This window comes from Eubalaena glacialis, chromosome 6, assembly GCF_028564815.1.
Source record: "Eubalaena glacialis isolate mEubGla1 chromosome 6, mEubGla1.1.hap2.+ XY, whole genome shotgun sequence".
NCBI classification, from domain to species: Eukaryota; Metazoa; Chordata; class Mammalia; order Artiodactyla; family Balaenidae; genus Eubalaena; species Eubalaena glacialis.
Window position 1 is genome coordinate 61,192,778 of NC_083721.1, and position 16,234 is coordinate 61,209,011.

At 41.6% G+C, this 16,234-nt stretch overlaps 1 protein-coding gene across 3 annotated transcripts in view; it reads right to left on the reverse strand.

The window, feature by feature from the left end:
• Positions 1-603: 603 nt before the first annotated feature.
• Positions 604-16,234, reverse strand: part of USF3 (upstream transcription factor family member 3) — a 44,759-nt gene continuing 29,128 nt past the window's right edge. For all 3 annotated transcript variants that reach the window (XM_061194191.1, XM_061194190.1, XM_061194189.1), the window contains 2 exons: positions 10,781-10,877; positions 604-8,063 (listed from right to left, as the gene is read on the reverse strand). In XM_061194191.1, the coding sequence (XP_061050174.1) occupies positions 1,621-8,063; positions 10,781-10,877 (6,540 nt within the window). In that variant the 3' untranslated portion in view covers positions 604-1,620. The remainder of the gene's footprint in view (positions 8,064-10,780; positions 10,878-16,234) is intronic.

Consider the following 16,234-nt stretch of genomic DNA (forward strand, 5'->3'; position numbering starts at 1 on the left):
ATTCACTGGAGTTAACTGCTCTAACCAAGCCTTAGGAGGCTTTTTTTTAAGGAAAAAAAACACAAAATTCTGGTCCGTGGGTTCACTTTGCTAACAGAGTAGACAGAACAGTTTATATCTCCCACTCCATCCCATTTTTGGCAGACTATAACAACAACAAAAATTAATGGGCTTGAGAATGTGAGTACATATAATTGTTTTCTTAATTTTTAATTAAATTTTCAAAATTCAATACATGAATTTTGAATATATTTTTAAAATTCATTATTAACTTCAGCGGGGCTTTTAAAAAACGCTACATCAAGTTCTTCTACACTTCAGCAGGTCTCAGGTCCCAATTCCTCATTTTCAGATGGCAGGCCTATTTTTAAAGAGCCAGTTTATACTTTAAAATCTATGTCCGAGTACACACACACTCACACACATGGACATATACAAAGACAATTTTTTGAAGCACCATTTCACATCTACCATCAGGAAAAATAATGAACAAATTCATCTTCTCATTGTCATTCTACTATGAAGGGTAATAATGCAATATACAATGCCATATTTTAAATATAAATATCAGTAATGAAAATACTGACAGAGCTTAAGACTCTGTTCAGAAATATTTTAAAAGTAAGGCTCAAATAACTGTGTAGATTCCAAACACGCTATTTACTGATCAGTCCCTAATGATTAAACAAATGTAAAATAACTTATTTCAAGATCAAATAAATAGAAGAGAATTCTACAACAAAACTCAATGAATGAAACAATCTTTAACTGAACACATGCAAAACTCCACAATACAACTGCTTTTATCCTTATGGCCTGATGCAAAATGCAAGTACAAAATGGAGAACATCTATGTACTCTGCTTTTTAGCTTTCCACTTTTAAGGCTACTCGTCTAAGGAAGACCTTTGCTTTACAGGATCTTGGCACATTAAAGGATAACATGGCTCTCTAATTTGGAGAACAAGACATGACATTCAGATAATTTATGAATTGTTATAATTAAGAAAGAAGCCTCTACCTAAACCAAACCTTGGGAATAAAGGTTGATTAAACAACTCATTTATTTGCTAACTGCTTGACTTGAATCATGGACATTCATTCTACATTAATCCAATACCTGCCATGGGTAAGAAACTGTTCTAGATGCTGACACTGGCCAGTACTTGGTTATGAGCCATTGTGTTATATCGAACTGTCTGTATTCTTGGAAAGCAACTCAACCAGTTCAACTATCTATTTTACAAATTATCAACAATCAAGTTTAAAATCTAGGTTCCTTCCTACCACCCAGGACTCACCAAGATGATCTCCCTCAACTTCCAGCCGATTAATATCTAGGGAATGTCAGATTACAGATCAAACTTGAAAATGTAAATCTACTTGGAAAATTTAAAAAGTACACCATGCGGTTAAAAATGAAAGATAATTTGTTTTCGACGACCCAGTATTTGCCTCATCTCTGACATGGCTTCCCTACATTCAGAAGATAACTGACAATTGATTACACAAACACAAGGAGATACACTCACGCAATCTCTCTTCCTGTGCACATGTGTGAATACACACACAAATACATTTGTAATCTCACCCATCACATTTATGTTTAGTCAGTCAGTATTTAAACAGCTGAACTGCAATCATGACCTAAAATATGGCTTATGTTGTGGGCAGGTCTGTTTGAGGACTGCTTGGAAGAGTCCGAGGCAGAGGAGTTTGCTATCGTAAGCAAAGGTGACATTGCTGAGCCGTCAGGGAGAGCTGTAGCTATTTCTGGAAACAAAGATGTCATATTAAAATTGGATAAGTGAGAGTTGGTCATGTGCATTGGGGGCATATCAGGGAGAAGAGGAAAACTTGGTTGAGCAAAACCAACAGGTCTGGGAGGAGATAAAATTGATCCAAATCGGTTATTCAAACTTCCACTGTTTACCTTCTCTGTGCTAGGATTCGAGAACATTTGATTAGAAAAATAGGGGATTGAAATATCATTGGACAGTGTAGGATGAGCAGGAGAGTATGGGGGATAGAAGGAGGGGAGAGTATTTTGGGGATCTACAGGGATGAGGGCTGGAGTTCGAGTGGCACTAGGCTGAGTAACCTGTGGAATGAAAGAAGTATTAGCATTTATTGGTGGATTCATGCCACCCTCAGGAATAAACGGAAAACCAAAATTTTGTGATAGTGTATGCTGGTCAGGCGCTGAATTATCATTAGGTACTTGTGGGCCATCAGGCATGAAACGAACAATACTTCCTCTCTTTTCTGCAGTGGGTTGTTGGCGTCCGAGAATCATACTGCCACTAGTAGACAGAGGAAGATGGGGAAGACTTGGATCAAAGACATTACTGTGTCTTTGGTTTCCAGAGCGATTCCTTTCAGGCTGACGAATTTTGGAACCGCTGCTGTCTTGCAAGGGATGCCTTGATCGCTGGGGAACTGAAGAACTAGTTTGACGTACAGGAGGCCCTTGGTCGGCATTTCCGTGAGACACAGACGGATGCGGCAAACCTGGCCTTGCAACCCCATGCATGTTGGTTGTGACTGGAGGGTTCATGTGGCCCTTGGTCCCGTGACTGTCAGTAATCCTCATGGGATTGGACTTCTGTACAGAAACGTTGGGACTTGTGTTTCGACCTTGAATATCTCCTGAGGAAGAAGAACTCGAAAATGGAATATTCAAAGTGCTGTTCCTGGTGTTAATTGCACCCAGGGACATGTCACAACTCTCCCTATTCTGACCCTCACTCTCTCTTCTAATATGGACACTTTCATGAGTTGGGGGACAATTATATTCAATTGCAGAGGAGGGACCACACTGTGTATTCCTCTGATGCTCTGGGAGTGATCTCTGGCTCCCAATGACCTGATCACCCAGGTGAGGGGCAAGTAAACTCTGCATGAAACTTTGGTGACATGTATTTTCACTGTCCCTTGGTGGGACAGCATTTCCTGTTGGGATGCTCTGAACTGGTGGGTAAGGTAATCTCTTTTGGCGGTCAATTGGTGGTGGACCAGGGTTTTGACTAATTCGAAAAGCCTGGGACTGCATACTCCTCAAGGATGACACAGGGTTACCTATTTCATTATTTCTTGAAGACTGTACTTCAAAATTACTCTGGGGCTGCTGACTGGCTCCGCTTGGCTTAAATGTCTGACAGTCAGAAAGGCGGATATCTGAGGTAACAGTATGGTCCACACGACCCTGCATATTATGAATGGCCAAACTCTTATTTCTGGGAACATCAAGGTAGCTTCTCATTTCAAGCTGATCTGAAATTCTGGAACCCTGAATCGATATACCCATTCTCTGCTCTGAATTAGAAGATGTCTTTCCAATGAGTGCCTCCGCAGAGTAACTTGAAACTCTATTTCTCTCTGGCCTGTGTGGAGTACAAGTCATATCTGAAGGTCTCGTCACGATACTCGGTTGGGACACCATTTGCTGCTCTATGCCTCTTGATGTCAAAAGCCTCTGCATTGGATTATGCCCAGATACATGTTCAGAAGAAACCCCCGCACCTTGCTGCCGGCTTCCCACCTCCTGCTGGTGCATGATGTCTTGACTGAGATGGTTCTGCGGATGGTTATGGTGACTCCGGCTTGTGGAAGGGTTTTCACGACTCTTCTCCGGCTGGGAGCTTCCGAAGTGTTGCTGCATCTGTTGCTGCATCTGCTGATGGTGGGGGTGTGGCTGACCGCTCTTGGGTCGGGATTGGTCAGTTCCATGGTGCTTGGGTTGTAAAGAAAGCTGAGAGGCCTGAGTGCCCTGAACAAGAGTCCTCTTTTTCTGCATCTGAACTTCCTGTTGCAGGGTTCTCTGTTGGTGGACGTGGGGCTGAGAGTGGACAGAGCTCTCCGCATGAGGTACGTGATGCTGCAGTTGATATAAGTGATGCCTCTCTCTTAACTGCCCTGCTTGCTGCTGCTGCTGCTTTAAGTAGAGATGGTTACTATGCAGGTGAGGCACCCCTTGAGCTGGAACATGCTGCTGCAGGGCCTGCAGATGTTGGCTGGCCTGCGTTTGCTGCTGCTCAGCCACGGAAGGCTGCGAATTGCACTGAACCTCAGTTTGCCTCAACGCAGGGGCCACAAAGTTGTTACCAGGTGGAAATAATCGCGTAAGGCCGTCTCCATGTGCTGGGTTGCTAATGGGCACAGCTGAGTTTGAAGAGTTGGGAGGGATCTGACTAACCATCATTTGAGTTTGATCGGAAATGCTGTCTGGAGTTCGGCTCATCAGGGACAGACCTTCAAGCCGGAGGGGAGCCGGCTGACAATGCTTTTGACGTTTAGCTGAAGACAGTAAGAGGTCATCTTGGACAGCACGCTTAGCAGAGTTTTTACGGCTTTCATGACTTGGCTTTAAGAGTGGCTCTTGAATCTGTGGATTTGGTATGGTACCAGCCATAGTATTTAGCTGTTCTTGGGAGTATTCGGTCATCAGAGATGGTCCAGGAGGCTGACTGCCATAGGAGCTAGATGAAACCGTCAGATTAACTGTTGCAGGAACAGCTGTTTGCTCTGAAGTTTGGGATAAACCAGCGCAGCTGACCAGAGGATGGCTGATGCTGCTCTGATGGATAAGATTATTCACACTTAAACTGGTGATGCTTGGTGGCTGAGAAGTCGAAACCTGTAAAGAGGCATTTGATGTTTTCATTCCTATAGAACAACTTGGTTTTTCAAGGGGCCGACCCACAGTTGCTTCAATTGAATCCTGAGAATTAAATTCGTTTGGTGTTGCTTCTGCCTGTCCTGGGCCGTTCTCTTTAGATATCTGTGTTTTGAAAGGCTGGTCTCCCTCTAAAGAGGATGCTTCAGAAGGCTTTGAAGGAACTTCCCTTATATCAGCCTGGGTGCCAGCTCTTCCCTTCTCAAGGTTCTCCTGGTCAAAAATAGCTCTTGCTGCAAGAGCAACTATATCAGTTTGCTCTACAAAGGTACAGCTGTCACACGTATTAGTCGTTGCATTGCTGGTGACATCCTCTCTAGTTGTTTCAGGAAGCATGGATGCAACTGAGAAACTACGACTACTGCCAGAGCTGGTTGACATGGGGGAGTCAGCCTGCCTACTGGTGAGCAAAGAACCATTAATAACTTCCTGATCAGGGATGCAGGAATGGTGCTGTCCTGGATCTCTATCATCACTGCTCATCAGTAATAGCTCCTGTTTGGGATGTAAATCAACACTTGAATGGACTATTTTAGAATTTTCTGAAGAAAAGTCAGGATGGTCCACCTGGACTGAAAGAGATGGTTTCTGAGGGTCTTTTTCTTTAGCAAGACCAGATAGCAATGCAGTTAAACCCTGCCCCTTTAAGAGACCTGTGGTTTGCACTGTAGCTGATGAATCTTGCTCAGCCCTGCAAGGTTCAGCAATGACTTCTACCTCAGAAACACAGTCAGTACTTGCAGTGCTCGTGGCAGATGACAAATCGGAAACCTGAGAAACCAAAATGTGGGGATCATTCTCAGACGATATCAACACGTTGGCTGAAGTGCAGGATTTGGCGGCATCTGGCAATGCTAAACTAGTTGGTGGCTTATCCTGAGAGGTCTCTCGTTGGAAAACGGGGAGAGAATCTTTGGATTTTGCTGGGGCCATTGTAAAATGTTCACTTGTTACAGATTCTTGGGAGGATGAGCTAGACTCTTCTGCTGACTTAGATTTGGGTATAGATTCAGGTATCACTGATTCAGAATTCAGAACATCCAAAGAATGTGAGCCAGAAACACTTACACTATTTGCCTGGGACATAGTGACAGATGGTAACACACCAGGGAGGCTGTCCAGAAGTCCATCATTACACGATGGCTCTGTGGAGCCTTCGGTGCTGGGGCAGTCTAACTTACCCACATCTCTGGCTGGATTCAGGGTGCAGGCTGACTTATTAGTGGCTAAGTGTTTCTTGACACTCGGCTTCTTATTCAGCCTTTTGGACTTCATGTGAGGCAAACAAGCTACAGTGTTCATTGAGGGAGTAGTCACTAGATTATACGTACTGGGTAGTGTGGCTGAATTCTCCGTTGTCATGGGAGGTGCTACAGCTGTTGTTAATGAAACACAGTTAGCTGGGGTGGTTTGACTATTTGCAGCGGTTTGAGGATTGGCAGGCTGGCTAACAGACAGTTGTACACAGCTTTGCCCAGCCATCTGCGATATGCTTTGATTGAGGCTGGCCAAAGCGCCAAATGTATTCAGGGCAACATTGGTATTTGGATCTTCGCTGGTGGTGGGTTGAATTATTTGCATAGGGGTCTGACTTGTAGTTCCTGATGAAGACATCACAGGCTGCAAAGCAAAGAGCTGTCCATTTAAAGAAATGGTTTGAGGCTGCTGTTGGTTTGACATGGTTACAGAAAAAGTTTGTGTTGAATTAGATGCTGATAAAGATGAAGGTCTTGGTAATATGTGGACAAGGTGCTTTCCTCCAAAACTCTGTGGGGTCGAAACATTTTGCACTGAATTGTTAGACCCTATGATAGCACTGGCTCCATTGACAGGGAGTCGAACAGAGCCAGGAGGTGGAGCGGAGAGGAGTGGCAAAGGGTTCTGATTAGCTGCCTGTATGATTACTATCTGTTGGCCTACTGTTTGGTTGGGAACCTCTGCCCTCATCATTGTTGGGCACGGGGTCGTGCTGGGTGGCTGAAGAATGATAACGTTTTGATTAGCAGGAGCTGCGTTAACAGCCGACCCAACTGGCTGAGCCATCTGAATCACTTGCATTGCTGAATTCAATGGAAGGATACTTTTTGGAGGCTGAGATTTAACTTGTGGCTGGGCAATCAGTGACTGCATAGGTAAAGATGGACAAGAAGGCAAGGTTACAACTACTTGCTCAACTGGCTGCCCAGCTGCTGGAGAGGAATTATTCAAGTTGACGCCTGTAGCCACACATCTACTGTGGTTGGTCGTGGTGGGGCCAGTACCACACTCATCTAACACTGGAGTCACAGCAGAAGATGGTGTCTGGCTTAAGGGCTGAATAGTGTTCCCCGCCAGTTGCAAAGTAGTCCACGTCGTCTGCGTGTTTCCAGCTGAGGAAATTCGGGTAAGGCTATTAATGTTTTTCAAATCTGAAGCACTCACAGCTGAAGAAGGCAAAGAACAAGAAAGAGTCCAACCACTGTCCACAGGGTTTGCAGGAAGGGCGCTCACAGGGGTGGCCGTCTCCCCTCCTCCAGGGGCAGATGGGGCCCCCACCGCAGTAACACTTGTCAAGTCTGCGCCCTTGCTAATGCTCGCTGGACAAGAATCACCTGCAGATCTTGGCGGCTGGGAGCAGACCGTCGTGGTAACAGAAACAACCAAGGTGGTTTGAAAATCACTTCTGCACTCCTGTACGCTCAGGCAGGACTTGCTTCCTTGGTGTCCTTTAGTGGCAGTTGCTGAGCAGCTGGAGGAGACGCTTGTGGCACAAGGGACTGTTTTCTTCAATAATTTGAGGCTCTCTTGCCCATTCTTATTTTCAGAAGAACTTTGATCCTTTAGACATGTGTGCAGGGAATGATGCTGGGGTGGTTCAGGCCCGACAGGGACACTGACCAGTGAGCCACTGCTGGCACCAAGCACACTCGACTCGCTTTCGGAGGTGGAAACCTCAAGAAGATTTTGAGCAGAAATGGTAGCAGGAAGACAAAGAGGAACAGGCTGGTTGGCAGCCAACGCAGAAACCGTGGTCTGATGCCATGGCTTGTTTTCAGAAGGGTAAACTCCAGAAATAGACACAGGAGTCACAAGATTGCACGTCCTCTGTACTGGCACCACATTGGCAGTTTGCTTTTGTAAATTATGACCAACGTTAAAGGTTATCCCCTGAACAGCTGTTCCCTGGCTATTTCCACCAGGCTGACTCCCGTTGGAATAAACAATGATATTCTTTTGAACCTGGTCACTGGGAATAACAACAGAGACCTTTGAGTTTTTAAGATTTCCTTTCCAGTGGATTGTGGGGTCGTCGTATAAACATATGTCATTTGCTTTTAGTAATTCAATATATCGGCCATTTTCTTTTTGAATTTCTTCCAGTTGTTTACGTAGCTTTTTAATTTCTTCAGCTATAATATCAAAAGCAAAAATGAAAAAATTACCCCTAAGTGTCAATATTTATAATAATTTAAGAAACAGCTGTATACTAAACTACTGAATTCTAATTTTAGTATTCTAAATACCTCAATTGAGAATCTTCAGCTCTTTTCTAATATAAGTTCTTTCTTCTTTTTAGAATGGTATCTCTATCCTAATCCTTTGAAAAGTATGTATCTTTAAAGGTCAACAATTCAAAGGTCAAAAATTACTCATAATGTAGAAATCTCAAAATTCCAAAATTCAAGATAGGGCAGCAAGGAAAGACACACTGATATCATGGTAACATGCTAGGAAAATAACACTGAACATCAATATAATAGCATTTAAATGTTGCAATAACTAACATTACTTTATGGTGGTAACAGACAGTCTTTTTTTTTTTTTTTTTTTGGCCCCTCTGCACGACTTTCAGGATCTCAGTTCCCCAACCAGGGACTTAACCTGGGACCACGGCAGTAAAAGCCCAGAATACTAACCACTAGGCCACCAGGGAACTCCCGACAGTCTCTTTTACAAATGGCTTTAAACTGGTTTCTGTTTTACCCTTTGAAACAATAGAGACCAAGCAGAACGTGTAAGAAGTAAGATGGGAGAGTGCTGAAGAAAGCACCAACAGTGAAACTTGCTTTTTCCTTGGTAGGGCCAATGTGTGTATGCTAGTGAGTAATGAAGATGTCCGTGATGCCCTACACTGTTTTAAAGGAGACAGCCTCAACCATGGATACTAAGGGTCAGCCTTGGCTGTTGGTATGTATGCCCTGTGACCCTATACATCCCCACCTGCCTTGCCACAGTAGGTGTTCTCCCCCATTCCCTCCGCCAAAGGCAGCCGATCCTCAAGGCCAGTACCTTATAAGGTAGCCTGAAGTAACAAGTTCTGTTCCAACAAGGAGGAGCTGAGACTATCAGATAGTTTTTCTCAGCTATTTAAAGAAAGAGCCACAGAAGAAAGATGCCAATGTGCTATGGACGTTAGAAATTAAAGGACAATTATCATGGACCAAATAATAAAGAAGATTGTTCTCACTTATTGTGCACTTACTATATGCCTGGCACTTTTCATTCCCTGTCTCATTTAATGATAATAATAATAATAACAACAACAACAACAGATAACATTTATCAAGCATTTACTCTTGTGCTGCGCTTTACTCTAAGTGCTTTACCTGTGTTCTCTCTTTTAATCCTCATAACCATGAGATGGGACAACCACCTTTGTCATCATCACTTTTAGCTGTAAGAAACAGGTTCAGAGTAGCTATATAATTTGCCTAAAGTCGACTAGATGGATGCTATGATTATCCTCATTTTAAGACAGGGAAACTGACACTTGGAGAGGTTAAGTAACTGGCCAAAGGTACTGAGTGAGCAAAGGAAGCCGAGACTCAAACCCAGGTGGGCCTGACTCCCAAGGCCACTGCTGTGGCCACTGTGCAAGACTGTCATGTAGACAGTGAGTATGTGGAGGAAGCTGCTGGGAAGAGAAGCGAGAGCAGATACAAAAAAGAACCAAAGAAAGCATCATGACCGTGATGACAACACGGTCGGACTTAAGGGGCCTCGGGTGCTGCCCCAACCCCTGGCCTGGCTGTTCAGCTCCTCCTGAACCGCCTGCAACTTGTATTTCTTCAAGTTTCCCTTTTCCCTAGGGTAACTCGATTGCCTCAGATGCTGGGCTGTGAAACCAGAGGAGCCCTCGTTAGAAAAGTCTATACATCACGCTAGCCTTACTGTCCCTTTCGTGGGTGCCTCAAAATGCTTACCAAATATTGATTATGTATCTAATTGCCTGACAGCACCATAAAACAGGACCTGGACCATAAAAGACAGCTGACTGAGGGGAGGGGTAAGTTGTCAGCTAACTGAAAGTAAACAAGAATTCAGAATGCCCACCTTCTGGATGTGCTTTCCAGCATCCTCCTCACTTCTTACAATAAACACAGCCCAGCATTGCTCCCACATCAGCAAATTCTGAGGTTTGTCTCCTTTTAAGGTGACCTACTGAGTTGTCACAGGAGATTCTCTCTGCTCTTGTCAGAGACATAAATAAAAGACAGTTCAAACTGGCCTACCACTCAGAGCTTTCTACTTGCCTGGGGTATTTTTCTTTTTAGCTGTTACAAGGAAACCTTCTCTCCAATGCAAATGGGAAAAGAGAAATCATCTGATAGCATAAAAAAGTCACCTCTAAAGATCAAATGTCATTAAATGACCAGGCAGTCTCATGCACACATTACATGCAGTATAAACAATTATGAACTGAATGTTTTGGCCTTCTGAGTTAACTCCTAGTTAAGTCCTGGCACAGGCATATCTTTATCTGTTTTAAGTTACACTGAGCAGGACTCCCGCTGCATCCTCTTATGGGATTCCCCTAGCTGGAAGATCCACCTGGAAGGAAGGAGATCCAGTATTATTTGCATCATGAGTTTAGCAAACGTGAAGTACAAGAAGAGTAAAAAATCAAAATTGTGTATGCCTACAAGGTTAGAGTTGCTCAAAGAAGGGGGAATAGAGGTCAACTAGGTTGAATTTATTTGCAACACTATTCTCACAGGCCCACCCAATGCATGATCTTAATGTATTGGGGCAAAAAAGCCTTCTGTATCCTAATATAAGATGCACTGTGACACAAAGGCCTGAACATTGAAAAAACAACAGAAAGTGAGAATCTTAAAATCTTTACCTTGTTCATTGTTTCCTCCATTAAGCAGGAGTTCATCGTTTTGCCTTTTCAATTCTGTTATATACTTAAAGGCTTGGTCCAGGATCATATTCTTGCTCTGCCAAAGAAAATCAACCATTTAAAAGTTTCACTGAAGGGTAAGAACTTGCCAGAAGAAAGTTAAAGTTTTGGTTTTATCACATATATGTGATACGTATCTTTTCAAAATTTCAAACTGCCACCATATTCAAAACTTCTACTGTTCCTCTTTCATTTAGTAAGTATTTATTGAGGCTCTGTTCTAGGCACTGGGGATGTAATAAACAAAAGGGACAAAGTTCCTGACCTTGAGGAATATTATTTATTTATGAGGAACTATTCTATATTAATATCTATTTATATTTATAAATAAAATCAGGTGGTGATAAATATTATGAAGAAAAATCAAGTAGGGTACTTCACTCTCTGTTAATCTAGTCGCTTCCCTTGCCCGTTCCAGGTTTGAGTTTAGATGCATCTTTATCTAGGAACTCTTTCCTGGGCCTCTCTGTTCTGGCACTCTATATTTCCTTGGCTAGACGGTAGGTATTATTCCCCTCTTACTATGATATTTACTGTGTGCTTTATTATTCCAGATCACAGAAGGGCATAATGGATGGGAGCACAGATTCCCCCACTTAGCAATTCTATAACTTGGGAAAGTTAGTCTTTCTAAACCTCAGTTTTTCATTTGTAAAATGGGGATAATAAAAGTACGTACCTTGAAGGGTGTGATAAGGATTAAAGTCTTTAATATAGAGAGAGCATGTACCACTCTGAGAACACAGTTAGTGGGGTATGGAAAGTGCTTAATAATTGTTAGCTTCTTGTAGCTACTGTGTGTCAGGTCCTATGTTAAGTACTTCAAATGCATTATTTCTTGGACTCATTAGAAGAACTATATTGTTATTCCTTATTTTTAAGCTTTATTGAGGTATAATTGACAAATAAAATTGTAAGATATTAAAAAAATAATAGTAAAGTAGGGTAAGGAGGGGGCCAGAGAGATGGCAGAGGTTACTCTGTGCTGTGGACTGAACGTGTGTGTCCCCCTACAATTCATGTTGAAGCCCTAATCCCTGATGTGACGGTATTTGAAGGTGGGGCCTTTGGGAGGTAATTAGGTCATGAGGGTAGATCCCTCATGGATGAGATCACTGCCCTTAGAAGAAAAGATATGAGAGAGGTGATCATTCTCTCTGTCATGTGAGGACACAACCAAGAAGAAAGCCCACATCAGGAACCGAACCCGCTGACACCTTGATCTTGGACTTCCAGCCTCCAGAACTGTGAGAAATACATTTCTGTTATTTAAGCCGCCCAGTCTATGGTAATTTTCTTATAGCAACCCAAACTGACCAAGACATTCTGCTACAATCTATTTCATATAGGGAGGTTGGGGAAGGCCTCTCTGTAAGGTGATATTTAAGCAAAAATCTGAAGGGAGGACAAGAAATTATGCCCTGTGGATATGTGGAGGAAGAAGGCTCAGGTATCAGGATCAGCAAGGACAAAGGTCCTCAGGCGGGGCTGAGTTTGGCATGTTGGAGGAATAGTAAGGAAGTGAGTGAGACTAGAGTCAAGTATATTGGGAATAGTGGGAGGAGAGAGGCCAGAGAGAGCCTTCAAGACCATGGAAAGATTTTAGATTTTAATGTTATTCTTTACTCTGTCAACCACAACTACAAACTATTCTAAATAGTAGGTTGAGATAACAATGTCACTTGATTGAGTTTTGGTGTCATGCTCCCAATATACTCCATTCCTAAGCTTTCTCAAAAAGATCGTATTTTATGTCAAAGTTCCTGTATTCTTTACTTAAATTTTTAAAATTGAAAATATAATATATGCATATGGCAAAAAAAATGTAAATAATATGAAGAGATATATAATGAAAAGTACATTCCTTTTGACTTTAGCCCTCCAAACCCCTTTCCGGAGTCAACAACTGTAAGTTACTTATGTATCTTTCCAGAAATATTCTATGCCAATACATATATACATATATATGTATATGTGTGTGTATATATATATATATATATATATATATATATAAATCTTTTTTTAAAAACCCAGATAGAAGGATACTATAAACAGTATGTTACATGGATGCAACTAGAGATTATCATACTAATTGAAGTAAGTCAAAAAGAGAAAGACAAATACCATATGATATCACTTATATGTGGAATCTAAAATACGGCACAAATGAACCTATCCACAAAACAGAAACAGACTCGCAGACATAGAGATCAGACTTGTGGTTGCCAAGGGGGAGGCGGGGAGGGAGAGGGATAGACTGGGAGTTTGGGGTTGGTAGATGCAAACTATTACATTTAGAATGGATAAACAATAAGGTCCTACTGTGCAGCACAGGGAACTATATCCAATCTCCTGGGATAAAACATAATGGAAAAGAATATTAAAAAAAAAAAGAATGTATATATGTGTATAACTGAGTCACTTTGCTATACAGCAGAGATTGTCACAACATTGTAAGTCAACTGTACTTCAACAAAAAAAATTTTTAAGTATGTTACATTATTTTGTTTTAATTTTCAAAAATATATTTTGGGGACTTCCCTGATGGTGCGTGGTTAAGAATCCGCCTGCCAATGCAGAGAAACGGGTTCGATCCCTGGTCGGGGAAGATCCTACGTGCCGTGGAGCAACTAAGCCCGTGCGCCACAACTACTGAGCCTGCGCTCTAGAGTCCACGTGCCACAACTACTGAAGCCCGCATGCCTAGAGCCCGTGCTCCACAACAAGAGAAGCCACCGCAGTGAGAAGCCTGCGCACCGCAACAAAGAGTAGCCCCCATTTGCCACAACTAGAGAAAGCCCACGTGCAGCAACAAAGACCCAGTGCAGCCAAAATTAAAATTAACTAATTAATTTAAAAAATATATTTGTATATCTTGGATGGTATGGTCATTTTATGGATCTTCGAATCCTTGAGCATGGTATATCTTTCCATCTGTTTGTGTTGTCTTTAATTTCCTTCATCAGTGTCTTATACTTTTCCAAGTACAGGTCTTTTACCTCCTTAGTTAGATTTATTCCTAGGTATTTTATTCTTTTTGATACGACTGTAAATGGGATTGTTTTCTTAATTTCTTTTTCAGATAGTTTGCTGTTAGTGTATAGAAACGTAACAGCTTTCTGTATATTAATTTGTATCCTGCAACTTTACTAAGTTCATTAATGAGTTCTAGTAGTTTCCTGGTGGCATCATTAGGATTTTCTATGAAGAGTACCATGTCATCTGCAAACAGTGACAGTTTTACTTCTTCCTTTCCAATTTGGATTCTTTCTATTTGCTTTTCTTATCTGATTTCTGTGGCTAGCACTTCCAGTACTATGAAGAGTAAAAGTGGCAAGAGTGGGCATTCTTGTCTTGTTAGAGGAAATACTTTCAGCTTCTTACCATTGAATATGATAGTAGCTGTGGGCTGTCATATATGGCTTTATTATGCTGAGGTATGTTTTCTCTAAACCCACTTTGTTGAGAGTTTTTATCTTAAGTGGATGTTGAATTTTGTCAAAAGCTTTTTCTGCATCTATTGAGATGATTATATGATTTTTATTCTTCAATTTGTTAATATGGTGTAACACACTGATTGCTCTGCAGATAGTGAACCATCCTTGCATCCCAGGGATAAATCCTTCTTGACCACTGTTTATGATCCTTTTAATGTACTATTGAATTCAACTTGCTAACATTTTGTTGAGGATTTTTGCATCTATGTTCATCAGTGATACTGGCCTGTAATTTTTGTGCTCATGGATTGGAAGGACTAATATTGTTAAAATGAGCATACTACCCAAGGCAATCTACAGATTCAATGCAATCCCTATCAAAATACCAATGGCTTTTTTCACAGAACTAGAACAAATAGTTTCAATATTTGTATGGAAACACAAAAGACCCCAAATAACCAGAACAATCTTGAAAAAGAAGAACAAAGCTGGAGGTATCATGCGTGATTTCAAATTATACTACAAAGCTACAGTAATCAAAACAGTATGGTACCAGGACTTTCCTGGTGGTCCAGTGGTTAAGACTCCGTGCTTCCAATGCAGGGGATGTGGGTTCGATCCCTGGTCGGGGAACTAAGATCCCACATGCCGTGCAGCGTGGCAAAAAAAACCAAATAAACAAACAGTATGGTACTGTCATAAAAACAGACACGTAGAGCAATGAAATAGAATAGACAGCCCAGAAATAAACCTATGCACTTATGGCCAATTAATCTATGACAAAGGAGGCAAGGATACTTTGGGGGAAAAGACAATCTCTTCATTAGGTCGTGCTGGGAAAACTGGACAGCTAAATGTAAGAGAATGAAATTAAAACATTTTCTCAGACCATATACAAAAATAAACTCAAAATGGATTAAAGACCTAAATGCAAGACTGAAAACCATAAAACTCCTAGAAGAAAATATAGGCAGAACACTCTGACATAAATCGTAGCAATATTTTTTTGGATCTGTCTCCTCAGGCAAGGGAAACAATAGCAAAAATAAACAAAAGGGACTACATCAAACAAAAACTAAGACAGTGTCCTTTCATAAAGCAAAAGTTGAGACAAAGGCAGAACCTGATAATGCCCACCTACTGCACAGTGAATGAAACTATCAACAGAACAAAAAGGCTGCCTACTGAATGGGAGAAGATATTTGCAAATGATATATCCAATAAGGAGTTAATATCCAAATATACAAAGAACTCATACAACTAAATATCAAAAACCAAACAACCCAATTAAAAAATGGGCAGAGGATCTGAATAGACATTTTTCCAAAGAGGAAATGCAGATGGCCAACAGGCACATGAAAAGATGCTCAACATCATTATCAGGAGGGAAATGCAAATCAAAACTACAATGAGATATCACCTCCCACCTTTCAGAATGTCTGTTATCAAAAAGACAACAGGGACTTCCCTTGTAGTCCAGTGGGTAAAACCCCGTGCTCCCAATGCAGGGGCCTGGGTTCAATCCCTGGTTGGGGAACTAGATCCCGCATGCATGCCACAACAAAGAGTATGCATGCCGCAACTAAAGATCACGCATGTCACAACGAAGATCCCGTGTGCCGCAACTAAGACCTGAAGCAACCAAATAAATAAATAATTTTAAAAAACAGATAAAACAAACAAACAAAACCCAAAAACAACAAATAAGAAGTGTTGGCGAGGATGTGAAGAAAAGGGAACATTCATGTCCTGTTCGTGCAAATGTAAATTGGTGTAGTCACTATGGAAAACAGTATGGAGACTCCTCAAAAAAATAAACATAGAATGACCATACAATCAAGCAATTCCACTCCTGGATATTTATCCAAAGAAAACAAAAACACTAATTCCCAAAGATATATGCATCCCTATGTTCATTGCAGCATTATTTACAATAGCCAAGATATGGAAACAACCT